This window comes from Euwallacea fornicatus, chromosome 21 (assembly GCF_040115645.1).
Source record: "Euwallacea fornicatus isolate EFF26 chromosome 21, ASM4011564v1, whole genome shotgun sequence".
Classification (NCBI taxonomy): domain Eukaryota; kingdom Metazoa; phylum Arthropoda; class Insecta; order Coleoptera; family Curculionidae; genus Euwallacea; species Euwallacea fornicatus.
In genome coordinates this window covers 825430-853018 of record NC_089561.1, presented here as the reverse complement: position 1 = coordinate 853018, position 27589 = coordinate 825430, and the positions used below count along the sequence as shown (strand labels likewise).

The following is a 27589-nucleotide window of genomic DNA, read 5'->3' as shown; positions in this document are numbered from 1 at the left end:
CTTATAATTATGTTACAGGTGAAAAAAAATCAATAAACCATAAATTATTAAAATAATTGTAAATTACGAAGTGGCCTTAATTTTATACTCGGGGGTGTATTTCAGGTATGTATAACCCGGACCACCCCTCGGTGACGGACAATCCGAGTTATAATCGGACTCAAGCTCATGGAAACTTGCCCCGATCGAATAGAAATGCGAGAAATCAAAATTACTACCCTCAACAACACGCTGCGTATGGTTATGGGTACAATAAGCATGGGTCCGAGAACTACCCAGCGGCCGCAGGACAGGCGAGCTACGGACAGAATTATCATTCAACTGAGCACGGTGAGTTTTCTAAAATTTCTAAAGGAACCCTCTCATTTTTTCCACTGCAGGCTCGTACCATCACTACTCATATGGGAGCAACAACATGTATAATGTAGAGGGCTCTGAAAACGTGCAATCCCACATTCCGAACAACGTCCAGGAGGCGAACTACTACGCCAATACTCACATGCAGAAGGAATTTCAGCAGCAGAATAAGATGGGATACTATGAGCCTGCTTATCCAGCCACTCAAATACCTGCAAATGGCGAATCCTCCTATCCGATGAACTCGGAAATGTTTCCTGGAAACAACACCAATTCTGCAGGCGTGATGACCCCTCCTGCAAGCGTCCAAACGGACAGCAGCGACAATTATAGCAATTTTCATCAATTCTACTCTGGAGAGAATGCGTCAACTGTGAACAACCAGCAAGTAGCCCAACCGGACAGCAGCAATGGATCTTCGGATTTCAACTTTTTGAGCAATTTGGCGAACGATTACATACCGGAGTATTATCAGATCTGATGCTAGAGAGGAAGTAATTGAGGATGATCGCGAAGTTGAGGAGCGCCTTCAAAGGGAAAATCGTAATTTCATAAGTCTGTAAAATATGTTCATACCATTTAGACAATCGGATTTACAGTAACATGTATTTATATGTAAATATTAAGTTTTAGCGTAAATGTTTAACAATCAAAATAAATCGTTAAGTGAATGTAAATGTGTTTGCTATCATTTTGGCACGGAGTGAGTGCTTGTAAACCGAGTCATACGTTGTGGTTTTATTCATGTTTTTATGAATATCTATAAGTTCTGTTTTATTAGTTGGAAGAAGTTCGAATCACGATTATAATATGAATTTCCAGTGAGGTGCAATAAAGTATCGCTTTCGTTATGTGAAATGTTCTTTTCCATTGCAATGTGCTTGTTTGAAACAAGAACTCTGTGTTGTTATGCTTTTTCGAAATTAAATTTTTGTTACTTCGCAATTTGATGTACATATGTAAATACTGTCCGTCGTAAATGAATATAATGTACATCACAACACATTAAATCATAAATCTAGCATTTTAATTCTTAACAATATATGATATTAGCTTTAAATGTGTATTTTCATTTTCATTTCCATTTCCTTCATCGGAAACTAAAGGAAATAAGTTCAAATAAAAATGCGTTCTCACACTCTATTCTTTGGCACGTAAGGTTGAAAGAGCGGGCCCGGATCTCAACCTTCACTATTTTTTCCATACAAAACCGGCATGAACGCCACTGCCTTCACGAAGGCAAAGTTTTTTGGTGGCATTTTTCGGGGTACAATTTCCCGTACGAATAATTCACAATGTACGTTTCACGCAAAATTTTTTATGCCCAAAATCAATGACGTACAGAACGATTTTGAAAAATAAAACAATTTAGTGAAAATCGAATGCTCTGATTTCCGCGAGATTGGGTTCCGCAGTAGGCGTACGGTACAGCTTCGATATGCCACGGTCAAAACTCGAATCGGACAAAGTCGATTTTTTGGCCCAAAAAATACCAAAGGCTATACATCAGGAAAATTTTTGGCCGGAAAAATCAACTTGCTCCGATTTCGATGATTTTCAGTTGGGACGTAGATACGTCAAATGCCCACTGCGAAACCCAATCTCGCCGCAATCGGACCACTCTTTTATCAATTATTTTCTTTTACACAAAGTTATTGTTTGTGTCGCTGAATTTTGAATCGTTAACCTTTCATACAAATCTGTAAAGGAAATGGACGCTTTAGCCAAACTTTCCCAATTAAAATTTAGGATATCGGAAAGTTGGACACGTTTCAACTGAGGAGTAGTTTATAAAAGAAAAATTGAGAAGTTTACTTCAGAAGTTGATGAGGTTATTTAAAGAAAACGACTATGGCGCTATCTGTTGAGCCATATTCAAACATTCGCCCTAGAAGAGTAGATTCCATTATATTGTTATTTTAACAATTACTGCGCCCTCTATTCGCCATAAGTGTTACTTCAAATGTCCGTGAGCTAAGAACCATAATGGAATCTACTCTACTACTGCGAATATTTCAACATGGCTCAACAGATGGAAACATAGCCGTTTTCCTTAAAAAACCTCGTCAATTTCTGCAGTAACCCACTCAATTTTTCTTTTCTAAACTACTCCTTAATTGAAACGCGCCTAATTTTCCAATCTACTAAATTTTAATTGGGAGAGTTTGGCTAAAGGGTCCATTTCCTTTACAAATTTGTATGAACGGTTAACGATTCAAAATTCAGCGGCACAAACAACAACTTTGCGTAAAAGAAAATAAGTGATAACAGAGTGGTCCGATTGCGGCGAGATTGGATTTCGCAATAGGTCCATTCTCATCCAAATCGGACCACTGGATTTTCATCTATTAATTTTTTTGTGCAAATGGATGATTTTACACTAAAAAAACAATAACTAAAAATCCAGTGGTCCGATTGCGGTGGGACTGGGTTTTGCAATAGGCATTTGACGTATCTATGTCTCCACCGAAAATCATCGAAATCGAACCACTGGATTTTCACTTATTAATTTTTTTGTGCAAATGTTTGATTTTGCACTAAAAAAATAATAACTACAAATCCAGTGGTCCGATCGCGGCGAGACCGGGTTTCGCAGTAGGCATTTGCCGTATCTACGTCCAAATTGAAAATCATCGAAATCGGAGAAAGTCGATTTTTTCGGCTAAAATTTTTCCTGATGTATAGCCTTTGGTATTTTTAGGGCCAAAAAATCGACTTCCTTCGATTCGAGTTTTGACCGTGGCATATCGAAGCTATACCGTACGCCTACTGCGAAACCCGATTTCGCCGAAATCGGACCACTGGATTTTCATCTATTAATTTTTTTGTGCAAATGGATGATTTTACACTAAAAAAACAATAACTAAAAATCCAGTGGTCCGATTGCGGTGGGACTGGGTTTTGCAATAGGCATTTGACGTATCTATGTCTCCACCGAAAATCATCGAAATCGAACCACTGGATTTTCACTTATTAATTTTTTTGTGCAAATGTTTGATTTTGCACTAAAAAAATAATAACTACAAATCCAGTGGTCCGATCGCGGCGAGACCGGGTTTCGCAGTAGGCATTTGACGTATCTACGTCCAAACTGAAAATCATCGAAATCGGAGAAAGTCGATTTTTTCGGCCAAAATTTTTCCTGATGTATTTATTGTATTGTATGGTATTTTTACGGCCAAAAAGTCGACTTTGTCCAATTCGAGTTTTGACCTTGGCATATCAAAGCCGTCTCGTACGCCTACTGCGGAACCCAATCTCGCTGAAATCGGAGCATCTCAAAGTTATTACAGAGAATTGTCAGATACGCGCTGTATTGGATAATTCTAATTGTGATCAAAATTTCAAAATATCTGATATCAAAATTATTTGTGGTCGAACGTCAAAATGTAAATGCTGTGATTTAATAATAGGCAATGTAATTCCTTCTTATTGAGATTAACGCTCAGGGCTATGATATATTTGGAACAACAGTGTTTTTCGTTCACAGGTGACAAAAATAATTATTATAAAACTTAAAAAAAAAACATCCTTAAACGATTATGTGAATAACTTTCATATGTATTGTGGGTTTCCAAATACCTGGTGATTCGCACGTTGTGCTATCTAAGTATTAATCCTCCAAATAACATCTATAGTTTTCTGTGGCGCCATCTGTGATTAAGTAGCGATATCGAGCATCACGATATAGAAGAAAATGATTCACGTTTAACAGCTAGTGCGGTGCGTAGTGTTTAGGTGGCGCCACCAGTATGAAAAAATTGAGTAGCACCACAAAGAACGGCATGCTGATATATAGCTGATACTTCGATCTTATCATTTATGTTGATTTCCGATGGCTCAAGGTATCTTTAAATATATTGTCTGAAGAGAAAAAGGATCTAGACAATAAAGATCAATATACCCAGAATATTTCACCCTTTATTTACATAGTCTCTAGGCACTATCAATGTAGCTGTAATACATCAGTAATATTTATATATAAATAAAAAATACTGAAAATAAATTAAAAAAGCGTGGCACTGAAATTTTGATTCATGATCAAATATTCGATCCAGTCTAGAAATAGATAACATCAGCTGAAGTTGTACCGAATTCGTACAAAAACTGTATGTAAATAACAAATTAAAATCATCTTATAATAATTTGAGATCCAGTAAATTACTTAAAATAATAACTATTATTGTAACTTTATATATAAGTATTGCATAAATAGTGTTAATGCTGTATCTAAACTGTTATAAGATACATATAATGATTTTCCATATGAACTTGACAACAACTTTAGCTGCCATTATTCATCTCAACAAGAATACTGGAATTTATGGATTGACAACATTTGGCGAGGAGCTCCTGTCTCGGAAATCGCTGGATTCTTCCAAGAACCGATCCATAAAGTCAGTCACCCCTGGATGCAGAACATACTTCTTCTTCTCCAACCTGATCTTATTCGCAAACATATCATGTCTCTCAGTCTTTTTCCACAGATAATAAAATTGCACCAACTCGCCCACCGATCGAGTTCTAACCTTGTTTTGTTGGGTCATCCAGAAGTTTTTCCCAAACAACCTTATACCAGCTTCAAAGTTCCTGCACTCCTCCTCTGACCAAATTTGCATGGTTTCTTCCTCATAGAGGTGCTTGTTGATCTGGAGTCGTCTTAACGCCTCCTCTGTGTTATGTCCGCATTGCTGAAGAAGATGTAAAGCTGGCTCGCAATCTCTCAAATGCTTACCAGTTGGGAGGGATGTTTTGCACATTGCTGCAGCTTGTTTAAGGTAGTTCTCCACCTCAGTTGATGATACTGGTGAAGGATCCCACAGCAACTTATCATCATTTTCATAAGGGAGAGCGTCACCGTAATGAGATAAACCATCAGGAATTGCAGCCTGATAATCTCCTCCTACCATAATGGTCTTCATTATCATTGGAGTTACTTCTTCAGGTGCATGTTTCAAATGGAACCGATCCTCATCCTCTTCAATTACTTTGGATCGGAGCAATCGAGATGCATCTGGATACTTTTCATCATATCTTTTAGGATTGTCATTCTCCTGGTTCTCAGAAGCATAGAATAGTTTGGACGAATAAGTAGGACTGGACATATTAGAGCTGGAGCTTGAGTCGCCTTCTTCAAATCCAGGACCGTCCTCGAAGTTGGTGGTCAAATGGCTTACAGATGATTTCGCTTTTATGTAACCGCTTCTCGAGTTTATCGCTATGGATGTTCGATAAACTTCCATTTTATGCAGGTTTAGATTGGAGACATTTTGGGTTGTTTGGCTGCCTAGAAACAAATGGAAAAAACTATCTATCAACACTGAATGCTAATTTTTAATTGTTTATAAAATTAGTTTTTCACCCAACCTTACTAGGAGCCCTCCCTTTCTTATCTATATTATGGATTCTCTACTTCAGACACATGCACTTACCAACTTTAATTCCCTTGTAGTAACTCTCTTTTCAGTCCAAAATAAACCAAAAATAAAGAAAATTTGTGGAGCTACTCGTAAATTTGAGAAATTCTGTTAAGTTCGACTAAGACCACCTTGCCAGGAAGATCAGATCTTTGCTTTATTGAGGTCAAAGAATAATATTATTTGCAGTGACTTTAGATGAACTCAATAATCGATTTAATGAAGCTAATAAACTTTCTCTGTTAATTTTGACCGATAGGTGTATAGAATTTCATCCCAAATTATTTAATGGAAATCAGTACACGACACAACTACAACAATCAGGAAAACAAACAAGATGGTTTCCAAAACATCAACGCTTATGTCAAAACAGATATTTATTGGTGCAGCGCGATTGCCAGCTGCCTCGAACCCTTTTTTTGATTTTCTTGTCAAACTCAAAGCACTTGAAAAACTAAGGAATCAAGTCAATTTATATCAATAACAAACATCAATTAGAGACACGCAAAGTATTTTCTCCCTGTATAAAGCTAAGAAAATGTCCATTTTCCCATGCGGAAACTCCTAATGTGACAATCTGGCAACGTCAAGAATATACCTGTATTGAACTTCATTTGTTTTTCGTATACTTGCGCTCTCTATGCAGTATGTAACGCAGTTCTTGACTAGTTATGATTTGAAAGTAAAGTATACTGTGTAGGTAGGAGTTAAAAAGTTGTAGGCTCATTGAGAGATGGCACCACATGTACGTTAACATATAGATAAATATTAATATCGTACAAAAGCATTTAGAACTCTATGTTTAGAAGGAAAATTAAGTACCATTTAAGGTACGCCAGTTAGAGAACCTGAAGTTTTCACTTTGGAAAATTTTGAGCGATTTTTTGGATATATTTAGGTGTACTCTACCAATTGACTTTTAACTAAATAAAGGAACGAACTGAGATTTATACTGGCCTAAAATGATCCTTTATCTACCCTGTTTTGCTCGAAAGTTTGACTGAGAGGCTGACTTAGGACTTTTTACAAAATTTTCCTTATCTCCCTTAACTGATCGAAAGAAGCACAGAAGCAGTCGGCACTCTGAGACCAAGCGTGATGCTTTCATTATTTTGCAGCGTGCGATAAAATTACTTTACAACATTCCGAATTAAGAAATGACCTGAACGAAGCTAAATCGAAAATTTTGGTTCGTGTGCAAAAGTCCGAAAATGCGACATTCTGTGTTTAATAATATGTCAGCTCCCGGACTAGCACACACATACACACACACACCCCAAGCAATCGATCAACCGTGCTGCGACCTATATTTCTTAGGAAAAAATCCTCTTTGATGGAATAATATACAAGGAAATAATTGGCATTATAAAAGTAAACAGGAAAATGAAACGAGAGGGAGGAGGACACACAAAGAGCACAGGAAAGTAGCCGGCTCTGACAAGCGGTGATGGATCGGCCACGTCTTCTCCAAAACCTTTCTGCTGCCTCATGAGAACGGGGCTTACGTCGCTCCAGATGTACTTAACACCTAATTCTATCGGGATTTTTAATAAAAACTAACCGGTCCCTAGGATTTGATGTAGCGCTGCTGAGACTAGACAAATTGAATGGGCATTAAAACGGGAAGATGCGGGGAAGTCGGGATCCCACGTACAGCTGTAACGCGACTATTGGTACTTGCCAAAAAAGTTTTAAATGATCCGCCTACGGATAGTTACAGCAGGCAAATCGATTGTCCAATTGCACGTACACCGCAGAACGAGGAAGATACAAGATTTTTTTCTAATATATTGAGTTGTAACAGCAGCCCCTATTTACTGAGAAAACTGTCGCGAAGACCACAAATGCGAAAACGCGATAAAGAAAATTTCTCCTGTACAAAAATTCCTGTATTCCTTCGATCCCTTCATCCACTCTCCTGATACCCAGTTCTAGGCTGCACGTTTCTCACATCTCCCACTTTCCAGCGACATAACTCATGGGCCGTTTTATTGACTTATCAGAGCCATATCACATTCAAATCTCTCATTCTTCCCGAATCCAATCCGGTTCAGACTTAAAGGGCACAAAAGCGCAAAAAATCCCCTGATGTATGGGGCACAAAGCAACGTCTCTATTGTGCTCGATTCGACTCTGGTCGACCCTCCCAAAAGGTCTCTGGGCGAAATTCCCGAATTCGTGAAAAGGGCCCACGGTGCTCCGTCATTGGCCTGTCGAAGTCTGAATAGACACAATCAACAAAATGGAAATGTCTCGAGATGCATTTCCATATCTCACAGCTGTCCTGCAACAATATCTGATAAATGTGTCGTATATACAGTGCGACCCACATAAAAACGGCGCAGGCCATCAGCTAAGTGCCAGTAAGTTTGAATTTACGGTCCGATTTTGACGAGCTTGATTTGGAATGTAAAGCAAGAAAAGAGATTTTTTTTTGTTTATTTATTTCGTCTGACGAAGCAACCCATAAAATGCGACGTTACAAATACCAAAATTCAACCCGATTAGAGACTGTGTGTGCCACTAATAACTGAAGATATGAGGCAAATTTGAATTTATGCGCCTTTTTGGCGTCTTGTCGTGCTCTTGCGACAAGAGATGCAACCAGAGAATTGGTAGGAGTCTTTTAAACTGCTACCAAAAAGGTTGACGGAATTTTGGCTCATTTTTAAGGCGTTAATCTCAGAAATAGCTTAGGCTAGATTCACACCCTAAAAGGAACCTAAAGGTCGCCTCCTCTAGGGTTGGATAGGCCACCTCTTCGTTCAATGCATTTTATTTTTAGAGTTTTAATTGGAAGGACAAGCGTAACGCACCACTCACGAGGAATGGCCGAAGGAATATTTCGAGAATCGGTGGATAAGAGGAATCGAGCCTTTAATCGAATGGCCTCCAAAGTCGCCCGACTTGACATAATCTGACTTTTTTCTTTCCCGTTTCAGAGGACATTTACCCCACTGCTGTCCACGGGTTTTTTAATAAAAAAAAAAAAAATTGTTAGTTGCTAATGTGTGGCGCTCTCCGTATGGCCCGCAAGAGCACCCTGTATATATTGTGTGGTTTTTTGGTAATTATGAAAAAAAATTATGGTCGGTGGTATAAATATAGCTCATGGCATTAGCATAGACGTTGATGTAAATATCTTTAGAAAACAAACCCAACGGATGCAAGTTATCTTAATACAGGGTCTTATAAGGTAGCTCGTAGGGATCATCGTATTTAACGGCGGATTATGTTGTCAGCTTGTCACAGATACAGCACGCTGTACTCTTATGGTAAATAGACTTATTTATGGCCTGACAAATCTACGGGTTTGCTTACACTAACAGTGGGAAATTGAACCATTGGCTTTGGAGAGATTATCGATTCAATGTGTTCGTTTCACAAGTTTTTAATTTATTGGCCTTATTCTCTTCCAGAATTTATAAACTGCCGAGCAAATATCATAAATCTTATCCGGCTTTAAGACAATGTTTGATTGCGTAATTTGTTCAAATACCAACTGATCTTATAGTTTAGGGACGAGAGTGAGCTGACAGATTATTATCGACCCATTGTGGGGTAGATTATATATAAAAATCGATTTTCTTAAAAGTATTCTCAAGTCGGTGGGATATGCACAAACCCCCATATCCACGCATTATGCTTACAAGAGTATGTTATTATAGGAGCCCCCCTGGAGCGTATAATGTACACATCACTTCTCAATTTGCCTTTTTATTAAATTACTTCAGGCCGAGGGGCGCCATTTTGTGTGCGGATACGGGGTGGATTAGTGGTAATCTGCATGAAGAGTGACAGGGTATTTTGCGGTTTTAGACTGGCTGGTTTTTAGACATCTCGAAGGCCTGCAAAAAGGGGAAAGAGCTCTTGATTGAAACAGCTCGGGGAATCGGGTCGTCAATCTCCGGGTTTGGAGAATTTCAATCCCGGTAATAAAGACATCGTCTGCACACTGCATTAAAATTTGTTTGCCCTAGCACCAATACAATGGCAATCGAATATTTTTGGGGTCCAGCACCCCTGTCTTCTTGTACCCCTCTCATCCATCACCGGCCGTCAGTGCCCATTAGTACGCCCGCGTTCTTTTTGAACCGATCCTGAAAAGAAGAAAACAGCCCCTGTTGCCAATTTAATGGAAAGCATCAGTATGTGGGAACTCAATTCTCGGACTTATCGTTTTCGTGAGGTCATACGTCTGAGATGCCTGCATAGTGTTTAAAGCCAGATCTGTCCGAGGACATGTCCAGAAAATTAAACTGTGCAGAGAGGGGGCTGAGTCTATGCATGAACCATATTTAGGCATAAGCGTTATGCAGGATATGCATTCACCCACGGGAGTACCTTCCAGGCGTACGGGAGGAGTGTCCTGTCTTTCCTGCTTTTCTGTCGGATTCCATCCCGATGGAGAATTTGGCCGCTTTCGGCGGTGGAGATTGCCCGATTTCCTCTCCTTTAAATACGAATAACTCGAACACCTAAATTTTGTCCCTTTGCATTGGTTGGCTCAGAACACCTGAAGCTGGAGATAAGTTTCCTTGTCGACCTGAGTATTCCCTCCTCAATGGACTCGGCAGAGACATCCGCGCCAACATTCCTCGTCACAATAGAGAGCTAATTGCGTCACCGATCTAAACAACACTCTCTCATCTCAACACCACCGGAGTTCCAGGATTATGTGCGAATATTGAGTTGGGTTTGAAAATGATCACCAGAGATTTCCAGTGACTTAAGTGCACCTTGTTCAGAGGAAGGCTTCCACGTGGCTTGGTACTAAATCTGACAATCCATAGACGTGGAAGAGGTTCTCCACACAATGACTATTTTCCCAGCCCAAAATGGATATTTATCTCTTATCCTACACATCTAAATCGTGTAAAATCGTCAGCGATTTCCAGCGGCGTAACTGAATCGTGTTCTGTGGCGTTTTTCAAAGGTTTTTGCCGTCCGTGAAATTATGTTTGCAGACAACGTGACTTTGAATTCTAAGGAACTCGAGGATTTGCTAATGAGGGGTCTCTTGGACTTCGCTTGAATAGTCCGCATCATCACCGTTCAAATTCATTTGGTGACGAAGCAGTTGGAATTCGGTACTTCTTGATGAAAAAGTATACTCGAAAGGAATGACAAGTGAAATTATCCTTCAATTTTTCGATGGATCGAGTCCGTCGTAAATATTTCTGAGCAGAATTACGCAATGAAAATTTGTCCCTCTTTACTGAACGAGTGGAACCATCACTGCTCCAGTGACGTTATTTTGACGTCAGGGACGAATCATGTGCCGGCACATATAACACATTAGATGTCATTATGACGTCATATTTTACGATTATTGGGGTCGCATTTACCAAAGAAATAAAGGGGGGATGCCATGTGTACTCTTTCTGGATCATTGAGAGAGGTTGGCATAGATTACCAGAACGATCGTGAGACGTAATTGTGGGAAATCTGAACAAAAAAATGTTCGATAAAATCCTACCTGACTGATCGCTTAAGGCTTATCTCGAATGGCAGCAAATTGAGATCATACATGCCCCCCCCGAGCTCCAGCCTGGGGCCAGCATTCTTTTGCAATGATTTACTGGACCTGAAATTGAAAAACTCGTTCCCGAGTTCAAAACTGCTACTTGATTGGTTAAAATTAAGAACATTCCTTTAAATTACATTATACAGGGTGATGCCAAAGTTGGAGTTATCGTTTCGCCAGTGAATAGGGGTGAAGAAAATTCGTTTTTTTTCCTTTCGTGCTTCTTAGAAATATCAGCGTCAATGTAGATACAGAGTGTCAAAATTTTATTTAACAATCTCAAGTAGTTTGGCAATGATTAATAATTTTTTTTTTTTAATAAAACTTTGACACCCTGTATCTCCGTTGATGTTGATATTTCGAAAACACACCAAAGAAACGAAAAAATTACTTTCTGAAGCCCTATTCGCTGGTGAAACCATAATTCCAACCTTCGGGATCATCCTGTTTAAGTATAATTCGCTTGGAATCCTGCGGCAGCCTCTTGCCGGCTAAGGCGTGAAATCGTTTCGGGTCCATAAAATTAAAAAAGAATTTAACAAGTTTTTCGCCATTCTGGCGATAAATATTGAGGAGCACGAGTCCTGGGAACTAGCACGAGTTCCCAACCTCCCAGGATGGCGTTCAAAAGCCCGAAACAAGGTAAGGGGGTGGCGGCCCAATTCTGCTCCAACTTCTTCCCTAACTGGGACCCATGGAAGAAGAGCAGCATATTGGAGCGAACTAAGGCTACCGATTACCCTTACAGCAAGGAAGCACCAGCCAAGGCGGCAATAAGAACAAAAACGGCAAGAATGCAACAACGCAATTTGCTCAACGTCATTACAACCCTCGCCACTAGGGAAACAACCCTGAAGCGGGAAAATATAAGAATCGTTAAGCCGGAGACGAACGGTTTTGACTGAACCAAGCAGTGTAAAACAAGGAAAAAGTTAGCAGTATGCTACAATCTACACCATAAAAACCAACGGAGATAACGACCTTATGGGGGGCGAGGTTGGATGACGGCCCATGGCCTGCGGGCCTTCACGGTAGGCGGTTTTTCTTGCGAGTAGAGGGATGGCGGCTAACAATTTCATCCAGGGCGTTAAACTTGCAAAGCCCGACCCTGGCTACCGAGTATACGGGGTGTGACAACTTCACGGAGACATTTGAAGGGGCGATAGTTCGCTGCAAGGTAATAATGGTAATAAACCGGCGACGAAAAACGTACAGGGCGGCAAAGTTCCACATTCTTTTTTTCCGAATATTTTGCGTTTTTCCCACGCATTCCTTTGAGTTACAGTTTCGAAATTTATTATTTTTTCACCTGCACCAATATGTTGGTGCAAACTCAGATCTTGCCAGCAGCCACGGCGGAATTTCAGCCATTTTAATTTGTTCTGACATTTGACGTTTTGCATTAAGTGAGACGTGTCCGAATGTGAAACTCTGCCGCCCTGTATATGGAAAATGGCGCCTTTTTCGAGGGTCTTGGCATATTTTTTAAAAATTATTTCGCAGGGTACCGTCGCTCGCCGTAACATCTCCATTGTGTTACTTTGCACGTTTGTAGAGAAATGCCGGACTTATCTGAAACGTAACTGTGAGCGACGCAGCCTGAAAAACACTTAATCGATCTGCAAGACCAAAACTGGTTGGATTTTACGAGATCAGGTGTGAATGCGGGCGCGATCGAGATCGTATTGATCTGGCCTTGGTCTTGGCGGGCGCATCACTAATGCGGACAAGCTCATGAGAGCAAACGGAGCTTTGTACCAAACTTTTGGGAGAAATCTTTGAGCTATCCCGCGACAAACGGAGACTGAAAACGGCTCAAACTGAACTCGAACGACCTGATTTACAATGTGCCTCAGGAACCAGCTTGCAAATCATTGAGTTCACCTAAATCATCACCGAAACCTGAATTAAACTTTCTCCATTTCGCTTTTCGCAATTTATAGCACATTTCTTATAAACTCCTAATGGATTAGACGCGAGATTAATACCGTTTGTTTTTATTTTCCAAATGATAAATTACATCTTCTCAGATAAGAGTCGCTGACAGCCGCTATACACTTTCATTATGTTGTTTTCACACTTTAGTAATTCAGAGAGTAAACAATTTTGTTTCAATTTCAAGTGCCGAAGATATAGATAAAAGTAAATATCTGTGCCGCTTCAGGAGGAAATTAATAATCTAGTTGACAACCTGTTGAAAACTGGCTCGATATCTAGCAAGTAGAAAGCTACACCTCAATACCAAATACTACAAACCTCTTTATATCAGATAAAGATAGCCTTAGAATTTAATCCCCTGATAAGGGCGTCACCACCCCTAATCTCAGGGTTTCGTAATCTCTTTAAAGTCGACCGATGTCACGTCATGTTCGGGTTGAAAAGGGGTAAATTGGGTGAGATAATCGCTCATAATCAGTGCTGAGAGTAACGATGAATGAGTTTAAACTGTTATTTAATTAATTGATAACGCGATAAAGATGAGAGATCGAGATCGGGCCCTTAGCGGGCATGCGCGATTTAAAACAATCCGGATAAGAGGTTGTGTCGCACGCAGCGTGAAAGGCCTATGAGCACCTATGGCGGGCTTCTGGGTAACGTATTCGTACTAACAGATGGACATAACTGCTGGTCGGATAATTTTGCGTCTGATCCTGCCTCTTTACGTTTCTATGTTCAGAGCTTTGACCTTCTTCAAATTTAAACGCTCCATGAAAAGAGCCCTGCGAAAAGTAGGGCCTTAAGAACATGAGAAACGCAATTCTGCGGAAACTGCACCGAAGGAAAATATTAGATGTGAATTATGGTCTTTTTCGGCGAGACACCCGGTATGCTTTTGCGTAATTATGCTGTACCAATGCAGAGGGACCTTTTACTATTACACTCTCTTCTCTCTATTTCCATCGGTTTTGGAGATATCGAGGGATTTGCGGGCAAAAGCAGTAAGTTTCTACTTAATTCAGTTGCGGATCCTCGAGTGGTGAGACATTCGCGTTGTTTCAACGAAACGCCCCGTATATTTTTAGCAAATATACCGGGTGGTTCTGAGTAAACGGTAAAAAATTCAATGGCTGAGTTCTGAGCCAAATTTAAGACGGAAGGTTCATGTAAAGCCATGTCCAAAAACGCTTCGGCTTCGATCTACAGGGTGTTAAAAAGCACTTTTGTGTTTTTTCAAACGCTGCCAAAACACCTTTATTTTTAACACTTTCAGACAGCTAACAGTCGACAGTTGTCAAACTTGACAGCGAACAAATGCATCAAAAAATCATGGCCAACTTCGCTAAGTGCTACTTAATTATTTAAATTGATTGATGCGAACACCCTCGACTAATATCGGAAATATTACCTAAACCATCGATTTAAGCGAAATTTCGCAAGAGACTAAAAAGTGAGAAAACTCAATGCGGATTTCGGAAACTTGCTTAAAATAGCCAAAATATTAACAGAAAAAAAGTGATAAATGAGAGCTCGGGGCCTATCAATTCGCATCACCCCGTATTTGAAATCAAAGACCGAAATTTACGTTAGTAGAAAACACTCGGCGTATGATACGTACAAATTTTCAGCAAGAACGGATAAAAAATATACAAGTAATAAGAAAAAAAAACAAAAAAATGACTGTTTTTAGCACCCTGTAGATCGAAGCCGAAAAAATTCTTTTATCCCTAGATTCGAGGTGCTAAATGTTTTTCTGACATTTATGAAAAGCTGCAATAGTTGTTCGTAATGACTGCCGTCAGCTTGGCCGCATGCTTCCAATCTTCTCCTCATTGACAACCGAACTCTTTCAAAAATACCAGGATTCTTGTCTATCGAATTGCACCCATGCGATTTCTCAAATCTTCCAAGTTTCCCACCGGATTAGTGTGAACTAATGATTTTAAATGACCCCATAGGAAGTGGTCCAACGGGTTCAAATCTGGGGATCTAGCTGGCCATAAGTGAGGTTCACCGCGACCAATTCGGCATCTCCATATGATTCCATTAAAAATTCGCGAGCAATTCTACTAAAATGCGCTGGTGCTCCATCGTGCATAAACCACATTGCATTTCTGGTTGCCCCTGATACATCTATAAGGAAATCAGCAAGCGATTGTTCAAAAGAGCTACGATAAACTGCGCCTGTAAGTCTTTCTGATAGAAGTATTGGTCCAATTAACCCATCACCCACAATTCTAACCCAAACGTTTAACGAAAATTGTTGTTGGAAATTAACGTCTAGTACTTTGTGTGGATTTTATTCGGCCCATGTATGATTGTTATGAAAATGTCTCATTGCATTTCTCGAAAACTTTGCTTCATCGGCAAAAAGAATCAACGACAGTAGTGGCGCAATTTGCAAGTGTGCAAAACCCATTGATGAAATGCAATCTTCAAGAGAAAATCTGTAGGAAGAAGAGGCTGAACGCGTGATATGTGATACGGGAACAACAAATTTTCCCTCAAAACTTTCCACGCAGTCTTATTGCTAACATCCAGAGCCCTTCCAATTTTTCTAGTAGAAATACCTGGATTTTCCCCCATTATATTTAACACGTTCTTGCCCAATTTTGCCGTTCTCACTGTCACTGGCCTTCCTGCACCTCCACTTCCTTTTAATGCACCTGTTTCACGAAGACGTAGATGAATTCTCTCGAACGTCTCTCGATTGGACACATTACGATTCGGACATCGTTCATTGTAAAATTGCCTTGACCGTAACGAATTTCCATCGGCAAGTCCATACATAAAATTCACGTCAGTCGTTTTGGCATTCATGATATAAAAAAAGGTTAAAAGTGGAAAATTTGGAAAAGTCTTCAAGTTAAATGACGTTCAACGAGTTTACTGGTATTGTTTTTCACGATTCAGTGCTTATTTTGGCTCATTTTAACAAAAACTTAACAAAAAAATGTCAATAAACATCTATGGCCTTGTGTCTAGGGACAAAGCGTTTTTCCTAAAATCGTCAAAGGACAAAAAACTCTTAAAATTACTCGGAGAATAGCCCCCTAAATTTAGGACACACCCTGTTATATAAACCCTTTTTCGTCTTAAATTTGGCTGAGGCTTCGCCCATTAAATTTTTTACCATCTATTCAGAAACACCCCGTATTGTACCAGTACAGAGGAACGTTTTCTTATTACGTCGCCCTATGTCTATCTCTATCGATTTTTGAGGTTTTTGGGGCATTTGCAGGCAAAAGCCCAGGGTTTCTGTTCTCGCGCATTGTTTATCGGGGTAAAATTTAAGTTTTTTTTTTATAGGAACGTCCTGTATATTTTTGAATAAAGCTGTTGCTCCGACACAGAAGAACTTTTCCCTTGCCCCGGCCGCCGTTTGTCTCCGTCGATTTTGGGGACACTGAGAGATTTATAAGCACAAGTCAGACGTGCCTGTTTATCTCAGCTTCCCTTTGTTCGATTGCCCGAAGTTGAAGCCTTTCAATCAAAACGCCCTGTATATTTTCAAATAGCTATATAGACCCAGGTCAAAGGGATGTCGCGTGTCGTGACGACCGATAAGTGTGGTGACACTAACTAACTGGCCACCTGGTAGGGAGTTGTGTGGTAGAGGGTGTTCCTCCTGACTCCGGTCAAGTCGATTTTCCGTGATTCCAACGTCGCAGCTCACCGTCTCTTTCGACTTAAAGGGAAATCCAGCTTAGTCAGGCAATATACTTGTCCTATCACTATTACTCAACAAAAAGCGACTTTTTCCCAGGACATGTACGGAAACCCAATAACGAACAACGTGAATCTTCAGCCGACAGTAATCCCGCTACATCTCTTAATCAAGCCCGAAAACCCTTCCGTTCCCAGTCACGTCCAGTATGTCGGATGTCTTTGCAGTTGATTAATAGCAGGACCTGCTAATAACTCCGACAAATGGACAGGCAGTCGGACGGACAGATGGACATCGGACGTCTTTATCAGATCATCTAATTAAATTAAGAAACTATAAAGATCAGCGGGAGATCGCGACAGAAAATACTGAATGCCACGAATCAGATGCCTTTCGAGAATTATTCCTCGCTGGAATGTTACTTATGTGAGTGAGAACGAATCACATTAGATCATAATTGAGAAACATGTACCGTTACACGATTCTTTTGTGCGAGACTAAAAACTAGAGCGAGAATGTCCGTTTTAAGTGAGCATCAGGTGCACGAAGGAAAGATGGAAGACGCGTCCCTGGAGGGCCCCATTCGACAATAATTGAAATCGAAAGTAAAGGGCTGACAAGTGACATCCACCGAGTTGTTGTTCTCTGCAAGTTCGGCTCAGAAAGATGTTTCTGCCAACTTTCGGAGTCTCCGGAGGTTTACCCGCAAACTTCATCTCTACCGGGAATGTGCACACGTAATATAGCATCACCCCTTTTGTTCGTTAACTCAAACTGAACGAAAGCCCCTAACAACAGCACGAAGACCTGTGATTATAAATTCAACTAAAACCTAAACACATTACAAAAGCCACTTTCAGGTAAACGTTTTTCTATGATTCATCTGAGATGATGATGATGATGATTGACAGAAGTTAGTGAATGTTTGGAAACATTCCTTGTGTGAGCCTGACAGGTCTAATGGGATTATACCACACGTCGTGCACTCTATGAGGCCCCATAATCGTTGGCTACATGCAAAATTTCATCCTCATTACTGTGACTTTAAGCCTTTTCTGATTAGTCGACATAGTCGACCCCAAACAGACGGGTTTGATGGGGATTACGCGGGGGAAAGATGGGAGTTCGTCGTGCTAGAGTGGTTGGTGTGTTTGAGGAGGAACGTGTGCCATACGGGGTGGCCGTTAAAAACCCATGCGCGAGCGGAAACATCGCAGGAGTGTCTCGGATAAATTCGTTTTTCATCGGTTTGTTAGTCGGAGGTTTGATGGCGAGCGGTAAATTGCTCGATCAAGCCCTTTTTCCAAAAGCCACAGAGGTAAATGGCCACGAGGTCGTGCACTGACGTAACGTTATTCTACGTAACGCTGGCGCCTAAATCTACAGAGAGCTCCGCTCAGAAAATCGATTTTCGCGCGACCGGACTGGAAGAAGGAAATTCCAACCATCGATAATGTTTTAATGCCTTAAAATCCCAAAAAGCGATAGAGGTAGATCGAGAAATGTGTAATACGAAAAGATTCCTATGTGGTGACACCCGAACATACAGAGTGTCTCTGTTAAAAAAACATGTTTTGCTGCGCTAAATTTGTAGCACCCCAAGTCAAAGCCGGACTAAAAAAAAATGTGTGTTTCTCATCACGTGATCTCGACTCGACTACGTTCATAATTGTCAGTTTTCGCTTTTCGGTGATTTTTCTCCCCTGCAATCGTGCCTGTTTCGCACGTTAATGTCTTAGTTTTCAACTCATATTTCTCGAGCCCGTCTCTGCACCGATTCCTCGTTCATTTTCTCGCTTTCTCACAATCGAAATTCTCAAATACGGTTTTCTGGGCCGGATTGTTCTCCTCTCCGTTGTCACGGCGGTCGGTTCTTCGGGTTCGCGAGAACCCAAAAGCGAAATTAACAGCCTCACTGGCAAAATTAAAAATTGCCAAACCCACTCCTTCGACCTACCTAAAGCGTTTATGGATGACTGTTAATAAATTGAAAATTAATAACCTATCAAGAAGTGTTGACAAAACCCGCTTATCTAAGCTGAAGCTCAGAAAGCGTCAATTATTAATGAACTCCACCAATAATAATTAACATATCATTAAAATACGTTTCTGTCGTTTGATCGAGAAAAGCGGCGACAACTGCCCAAGGTAGGTCGTTTACTGATCAAAGACCAGATAGGAACAATGACGAAGGAAAAAGCTCCTCAATGGAAACGGTGTCAATAGCCCAACGATCATCGATGATAATCTTAATATTTCCTACTTAAGTTGTTTGACTCGAATGGACGCCAGTATTTTGCATTGATGTACCGTGTTCGTCATCGAAAAATTCAAAATGTAATGGTCGAATGAAGGTCCCCAAACAAAACAAACAAACAGTGACTGAGTGGCTTCTCTATACCAACACAAAATAAACCAAGAAGAACGGAACATGTTCCAGTGATTGAAAAAGAGATGTCAAGATAAGCAGCACAGGTAAATAGAGAAAAACAAGTTTCCGGTCAATCGCTTTCAGGTAGAATTACAAGAAGTGGCAACCAAGGGCCGTGACAGAGGTGTCAGTGTCATGAGTCTTCAGGGGCGGCGCCCCGCCGCGGACGAGGCCCCGAATGTTGCATTTAAATGTGTTTTTCACGTTTTCGCCCTTGATAGACGTTAGAAAGGATAATAGACAAGAAAAGCGAGGCACGCACGCATTCCCGAAGGGTTTGTCGTTTTTGGGGCCCTGGAGGAGTTGTCCCTTAAAACCGTCTAGAAATGATATCGGTCTGTCGATCTAGGAAGTCGCGTTTCATAATGGAAATGGATGAAAACGCAGCTTGCCCAATGCGTGGATTGCCTCGAGAGACTTTTGCGTTAAAATTTTCAAACGCCATGTATGACGAGTCTCTATACAGCAATTTCCAACTGGAACCGCTTTAGAATATGTTTCGTAGCAAAAATTGCATTCTGCTGTTCATTCGACCAGCGGTGTATCGCAAGTGCCGTAAGCCGTCGATTCCATCGATACCCAATGGGCCGAAAACGTGTTTTTACCATATTTACCTAACCCACCGAACTCCTAAAAACTCCTACAAATTATTCATTCCGGAATCCTGCCGATTTACTAGAAAATTCCTTCTCGCTCTGAAGTTTTTCGGCTCTGAGTCCCTTAGGACCAAAATGATAGGGAGGTCTCAAAGGGCCCAATGACTTGTCATCTTATATACCGACGATGTGTTCTACTTCGGAGTCATCTTCGGAATTATGCAAGGAAATCTTAAGGAAAGTGACTCAGAATCTTGTCATTTTTGGAGATTGCGGATCTGACTTCTCTTGCTTCCGACTCCTGCAGCTTTGTCTATCGGAATGGGTAATTTTATTAACCAACCTCGCTCTGTATATAAGAATAGTCTTTTACTGAAACCTCAAATATTCCCTTAAACGTCTGATACGAATCCTCAAATCGACCAGGGCACCTCAATTGAAGTTTTGAAGCCTCGGAAACGCACCTTGAGGCCTTTTAATTCTGTTATTTGAATTAAAATTTTCTTTTAAGGGTCGCGTGGCGGGGGATAACGGGACGACCATTGCGTCTCTGCCTTTCTAGTATTTAAAACCATGGATAATTGCGTAATCTGCGCGCCTCTGTCTTTCTATCAACTCAAACCGCAATTTCGAACTCCCCAAGGCCTGTCTCAGGACAGTCGGTATCTCCGAAATTGGAATAGATATCTTTAACCCGTTTAACGGCCTTAATGAACTCCTCGAAACCGGTCGATTTGAGATATCTTTGAGGCAGAAGTTGCTGCCCCGGGACTGCCAAAATTTGCGGAAGTCGTAATTTCCCTTCTCGTCTGAAATTCCCGTACCATCGCCATATTCCATTGTCTTAATCCAGCTTATCTGCCACCAATCTCCCCATCGCTTTCTATCAAAACTGATTTCGGGATTACCGTTGTAGGTTTGCCAAACTTCGGTGCCAGATCTGATGGGCGTTTCGACACAATCTCTTATCTAAAGCAAATATTCCTAAACCCATTCGCTTTATTCCGTCATAGTTGAACGTGTAATCGCTCATAAGTTGATCTATTCAACATTACTATTTTGATTACGTTGTTTGCCTGAGGATTTGTTCCGAAAGGCCTTATGGAATTGTTACGGGCTGGTTTGCAGATTAGGACGATGGTAACGTAATCAAACGTTACTTAACTCTTTCCTGGATTGCAAACTTTTTTAGGTACAATGCGGCTGGACCGATCATGCTCCGCCGATGATGTCGAAGAATGCTCATTCTTTAAAAAAGTATATATCTATTCGATCCGAGAAATGGGTTGATCATGTGATGGGTGTTGGCAGTTCTAATAAATAATACATTCACAAATATTTACATGCACAAGCGCATTTAGTATCTCTTTATGGTTCCCTAAGGCACGTCTCTCTTTGGAGAAAATGAATATCTCACCAATAAACCAAGAAGTGTTAGAGGGTGTTTAATTGACCATTCAAGTACCTTTAGCTCACCACAAAATACTGCCACAGCAACATTCAGCCCCTTTAACGACGGAAAAATATAATCTCAAGTTGCTGCCAACAGTTTTTATCAGGTTAATAGCTCGCTTCAAGTTTCTACAGAACTTTGTTCTTGTTTCGCATAGTTGCTTGAGAAAGGTTACTTAGGTTGAGGTTTATTTGAGCATACTACGCACAAATTTCCCCAGCCACATCTTTCATGAGGTTACTCCCAACGTTTTAGGTCACTACGAATATTTTGAATCCCTTATCAGAACAACGCTTTCAGCCTGTGAGTTCACCGCGAGTGCCCCTTTTGAACAGCACCTCAAGCAATTGGCCAGAGCCAGCATCACCAGTGCTCAGAATTTTTACCGTTCTTGAGCTTTTGAATTTGAGCTACTCGAAACATACGATTTGGGTCGAGAGTCGCGGGCTCAATGCAAAATTATGAGCACGAGTGAAGGTGAATCGGCAGTGAAATTCTACAGGAAAAAATAACCGGTATAGATAGAGGTACCATAAGATACACCAATCCTTATGTTCCGGTTTGAACCGGAGCTGCTATGAAATGGTCTAAGAACTACCGAGGACCACAAAAGCGCCCATGTTAACGGGACACGCCGCATAAATTCAGTCTCTTTGTTTTTCTATCTTTTCCCTTTTTGCAGAAGTTGAATTCGAAGGTGCCTCCCACGTCAGCAAGTTGCATCAACCGTATCACACATCCAGCAACATTTTCGCATTCTCCTGCAATCCAAGCCTGATGGCAACTGCCATGTCATCTTTTTCATTCCGCTCCAACAAAAGCGCCCAGCACCCGGTCAGTTCAGCTATAGCCACCGGTTCTCAATACAACATGCATGCTGAGCTGTCATGTCACACACAGTAGCTGACAGTTGTACCCTTCACTTGAATTGAAATGTTGCCCAGCAATGGTGGCTGGATGCTGACCAATAAATGTTCTCCCATCACGTTGCCACTTCAGCTGCGGCCCGCCATTGGCCGTAGGCCAGCTGCGCACCGAAACACGTGAACAGTCTGCCTAGCGACTACGCCCAAGAGGAGTGGCCTCAGCAACCGGCTGCGGCAGGTTTTATTGCAAAGTTAGTTGCGCGAGGTATGTGTCAGGTGGAAGTTGAACATATGACGCTATAAAGCTGATGCAAAGCGGTTGCTTCGCGACGTAGTTTGTGATAGTTTTCTATAGTGATAGTGGCCCGCTTCTATGTGACTGAAGTGCGGATTTGTCCTTGTTGTAGAGGCACAACGTCAAAAATTCTTTGAACAATGATTATGATGGACGTTAGTAGTATGTACGGTCAACATTCGGCGCCATCATACAATAGCGCAGACACTAATTACTACAATTACAATAATAGTTCTAGTGATCATACGATGGCTCCGCATCATCAATACGGGGGTGCCCCCACGGGGGGGTATGTCGGGGGGGCCACCTATCATGGAGGGGGCACTTTTGAGGATTCAACATATCTCTATGGTAAGTCAGGCAATGTAATAATCGCATTTTTAACGAAAATTGGAGTAGAAGGAAAATATTGGAAAGGTGAAGATGGTGCGAAATTGATGCTTGAGGCACTAATGAAGTTGCTTGGCAAAGGAGGACAGTAAGAGCGGAGCGAGGTGATGATCGAGGAAACAGAAGGTTTTTCGATCGCAATGGGTCAACCTTATCTATAAAGGTTTACAAGTGACCATACGTACAAACGGGGACGTCCCGACACTGTACTATTGTCATGGGCTTGAAACATTGGTAAAAACGGCATGGAACTTACCGAAAACCTTTGGAGATCGTCGCAAAAGTCTCATTTTCCGTTTGTCGTCCAGTTTTACCCGCTTCCGAGCCGCATTTTCCTGAAAACAGATATTAAAGTTGATATTTACAAATTGACGTGGAAAAAACTCCAACGTGATCCTTAACCAAATGTCACGTAGAGCACAAACGAACCGAATGGGTCATCGTTACGGCGATTGCGCACATTGCGATGATTTTTCAATTAGAACCGCGGGAAAATTGCTTTTTTCAATACGAACCTCAGCCCCTAATCGATTTTTTGAAGGAAAATACAAGAAATTCGTCATGAATAAAGCATTTCCTGAGATATCATAAGAGTCTTCGCAGATTACTAGTTATTGCGGGTACTTCAGGGATTAGGGGCAAATTCGAACTTTCCAAAGTTCGATTTGAAAATTCGCTACAATTTCAATTTTTGACCAGTCACGTTCATTTTTGACAGGTTCGCGCAGGCGCACGTCGAGCATCTTTGTAAATTATTTTAAACATTAATCAGACCTCGAGGTTCCAAGTTAGATCGCTTGGTGTAAGATCGAAAAGAAATCTCCCAATAGAAATTTTTTCTCTTCTACGAGCTCTATGCGACAACGACCTCGCAGGGGCGCATTGGAACGTTCAAACGTTCCTCTTTATTAGAGGCCTTTAGCCTCAAACCAAAGAGAAAAGTACGCGAACCAGTTTAATTGTTCAACCCTCCCAAACGAGAGAACTTTAAAGTCAATATCAATAATAATTATTAAGACTTGAGGATTCAATTAAGTGCTTGTTATCGATTTCAAATACTCATCAATCTATAGATCGTTCATATAGCCGACTAATGATTCTTCATCATGGCTTCAAGATCTTCATCGAAACCTCCTCTATCAATCACCGCTCAAAAGTTGAATTCTTCACTGTCTTCGCGCTAATTCAGGAAGATAGAAGAAGATACGAGAAGGTACTGACGTATAAGATGCAACACAAGTTTGACTGATACGTCCTGCTCCTATAGAACCATCTGCCACTATAGTCGAACGCCCGGTATATTGAGAGTAATACACATGACAAGTACCTCTACACAGTAATTATAAATGCATTAGACGTATTTTGCTATAGCTAATGGCCATGTCCCGCATGCATGTGTTTGTGGTCAGTTCAAAATAATCAATTACGTGCGTGAAAATCAACTCAAGTTGATTCAAGTGACTTCTTGAAGGGGCACCGGCCTGAGAGGAGAACAAAGGAAAAATATAACAAACCAACTGAATATTGAGGGCATGCAGTAGATCATCATGAGGTGTCTGTCACCCAGAAGTAATTGAGTGCATCGGATACTGTTAATGCTACGGAATATGTAGTAAAGGAATGCTTGCTCAAAGATACGCGTTCAGGCAGAACTCGAGGACACTTCGAGAACTTTCTTCTGAGGTGCGGCTATGCGCCATCAAGATTAATCCGGGCATAAAAACATGGAAACATCCAGTATATTTTATTAGTTGGGTGTTCGTCTAACAAGTTTGAAAATGACGATTATCCTTTTTTTTTCCGTCGGACGGGACTCACGATCAGATAGTAATCAGATGCTGAGGCTTGAGGCAAAGCTGTTGAGGGCCTCATTTGCTCTTCAGTATAAAGTGCTGTTGGCAACTGTTTTGCTCCTTTTTGCTTGACCAGCCTGTCAGAGAAAATATTCAAAGCTCATAAAAGTATAATACTTTCAAGCTGAAAATCTTAATTTTAGAGAGATGGTGCTCGGATGAAACCTTCCGACGGAACTACTCAGGAGCAATAAAATAATCTTTATCTATTCGCATGGGAAGCTGCATGGTGCCAAATTCCTATTGATAAGAATATACCGGGAAATATGATTTCGATTGTAGATTTATAGTCCTACACAATATCCCGACTTGCGTACCTACGCCACGATCATCATTTAGTTATTCTAAACGTGCAGGAAAGTGTACTGCTTGTATCTCCTGAGCAGCATCGTTTCGGTCATGGAGCACCTTGGCGTCGAAACCCCCAGCGAAGTCCTCACACACTAGAAACACTTATTCATCAAGAAAACTGATGTGATGAGGTACCTTATAGTGGATGGTGGGATGATAAAAGACTGGTACCCTAGGAGACCTTCTGAGATATGAAAGTTAGAAAGATCGAGGCGGAATGCTAAGATGGAGAATGAAGGTGGTTGATCAAAATTTAGTGGAAACCTCCGGTGAAAATTGTAGGCAAACTTTAACAAACTTGAAAAGTTTGTTATCCCAGGACTTATCACACGAAAACGACGGTACTAAAATCTCTAAATTAAATAATTTTTTTCGCCTTTATTTATTGAGAATACGTAGGGCACCCATTATACACAGCCTTTCCCGTTCTTTTTCAGGTGTTAGCGGAGCCTCCACAGACTCAGAGACTCCGCCATCTCCCCAGGAACACCACTTCTACCCCCACCAACAAAACCCCCCCGAAACCTCGATAATAAACACTGAAACTGGACTGAGTTACACCAACCTAGACTACGCTAATGCCCCTAATTCCATGTACCATCAGCCAGGATACAGCGAAGAATACCACGGCAGGCCCCACCACGAACTGCTGCTCCGGCATCACGAAGAGTCCGGTGAGGCGAACTACCCATACATCCACGACACCAAGTACCACCCCTTGGAAGAGGGATCGTACCATCATCATCCTCATTTGGTGGCCGGGGGACAGGGAAATGTCGGGTGTATGGAGTTTCAGCAGTTGCCCTCGAGGTGAGTGTTCGCCGTTTTTTACCATAGCGACGATGATGGGCAAAAGTTTAGTAATTTCAGGTATAAGGAGGAAATGCTGGGCAATGATGGGAGAATGCGTCAGCACCATGGCATGCATCCAGGTATGGGCAGTGGGCAGCCGCAACATCCAGTATTGCCCACGTATAAGTGGATGCAAGTGAAAAGAAACATTCCAAAACCCAGCGGTAAGTGAGAAAAAAAACCATCGAGGCTCGGTGCGAAGGTCATTGATATTTGCACAAATTCCTGCGGTTTTTGCACAAGGAAATCGTTTTTGAGTTGCATTATCTTGAATTACTTCCATGTCGATAACGCATAATGTCCGCAGCATGTTTGCTCTAGGCTTGTCAATACTGTTTACAAATTTGAAAAAACAAATACGAAAGACCATTTGTGTCAACAATGGAGCACCCTGAGGCACCAGAGACTTTGTTCTTGCATTCACCACGATAATACCTATACATGTGTTTAGATGTTGAATTTAAATATTGGTCTTGTCATCGACTATTTGCTCGGAAACAGGATATCAATTTGTCAACGAGAAAGCGATAAGATCATCGCAAAAGTCTGATACTGCGTGTCAATGAAAAATGATGGTCGTATTTCAGTTGAGGGCTTAAGTGAAGTTTGTTATTTATGGACCGTGGAATTCCTCCCAGAGGTCTGTTGAACCTAATTTGAGACTTTCGTCACATAGCAAAAGTGTGTATGGAAACTAGACCGTACGCCGCGGAAAGGATCATTATGCATGATATACGTAATGGTATGGGGCCCCTTGCCGTGCACGCTTCTTGGGTTAATAAAGACCGACAGGGTCACGCAATTAGCAACTTCCATGTGGTGTTTTTTATGTGTAAAAATTGAGGTAAAAGGTCCCTGAAACGAAGTTCATATCAATATTATTGACTCGGCTAGTCACGTCGCGATAGACAAACGCGTCTGCCAGTCTCAAACTTTGTTTGCGTAAAGTTGATTGATTTATCATCGACATTACGTATCGATATATTAAATGTGACATCCAGAGCTACTTATGTTAAGTATATAATTTGTTGTAACACTCCAATATGATATAAAATTGGTGGGTCTCTTGATCAAATTAGAAACATAATTTTCAAGTGTTCGAGTGTCGCAACGTTGCGCGCGCATTATAATCTTCAACCGAAGAAGCGGTACCAGAAGTGATCTCTTGACAAATTGGTGAGGGAGACCAAATTTTTTTCCGGGCCTTATTTACTCGGTTTTCGCCAACCCGAGAGAAACACTCTGCAGCTTCTTAAGCTCCCATCCCTTTCAGGACTAATTCCTCAAGGGTGGTTCGTCCCAGCATTATTTAGGTGGTGACGGCCCTTGACGGAACGCACTTCTCGTGCCTTAAAACCTGCCAGCGCTATAGTAGGGTAGCGGAACAATAGTGTGGGCTTAATCTAGAAACGATCAGATAAATTCTGAGAGGTGATAAGACGCACCACATATAAAACAAATATGAGATACAGCAAAACCCGGTATTAAAATAAATAAATCCTTATCAGAAATCTAATAATACGGTTGCTAATATTGAAAAGAAGATTTGACGTGTATCGCATTAGGCTAAGCTTCTGTCCATATAATATTGCTACC

At 41.1% G+C, this 27589-nt stretch overlaps 3 protein-coding genes across 6 annotated transcripts in view; 2 read left to right on the top strand and 1 right to left on the bottom strand.

Moving 5' to 3' along the window:
- Window positions 1-1417, top strand: part of pb (proboscipedia) — a 34847-nt gene extending 33430 nt beyond the window's left edge. For all 3 annotated transcript variants that reach the window (XM_066294410.1, XM_066294411.1, XM_066294409.1), the window contains 2 exons: window positions 106-330; window positions 381-1417. In XM_066294410.1, coding sequence (XP_066150507.1) covers window positions 106-330; window positions 381-838 — 683 coding nt within the window. In that variant the 3' untranslated portion in view covers window positions 839-1417. The remainder of the gene's footprint in view (window positions 1-105; window positions 331-380) is intronic.
- Window positions 1418-4258: 2841 nt separating this feature from the next.
- LOC136345806 (mesoderm induction early response protein 1-like) lies at window positions 4259-6138 on the bottom strand. Its single transcript, XM_066294413.1, has 2 exons — window positions 5790-6138; window positions 4259-5644 (listed from the first exon to the last, which is right to left on the bottom strand). Exon 2 carries the CDS (start codon window positions 5598-5600, stop codon window positions 4680-4682), a length of 921 nt encoding a protein of 306 aa, XP_066150510.1. The 5' UTR covers window positions 5601-5644; window positions 5790-6138; the 3' UTR covers window positions 4259-4679.
- Window positions 6139-22498: 16360 nt separating this feature from the next.
- The window catches only part of lab (labial), a 24114-nt gene continuing 19023 nt past the window's right edge, over window positions 22499-27589 (top strand). Inside the window, exons 1-3 of one of the 2 annotated variants that reach the window (XM_066294249.1) lie at window positions 22499-22898; window positions 25579-25951; window positions 26012-26157. In XM_066294249.1, coding sequence (XP_066150346.1) covers window positions 22688-22898; window positions 25579-25951; window positions 26012-26157 — 730 coding nt within the window. In that variant the 5' untranslated portion in view covers window positions 22499-22687. Of the gene's footprint in view, window positions 22899-25578; window positions 25952-26002; window positions 26158-27589 lie in introns of both variants that reach the window. The other variant, XM_066294248.1, reaches the window with a different exon arrangement.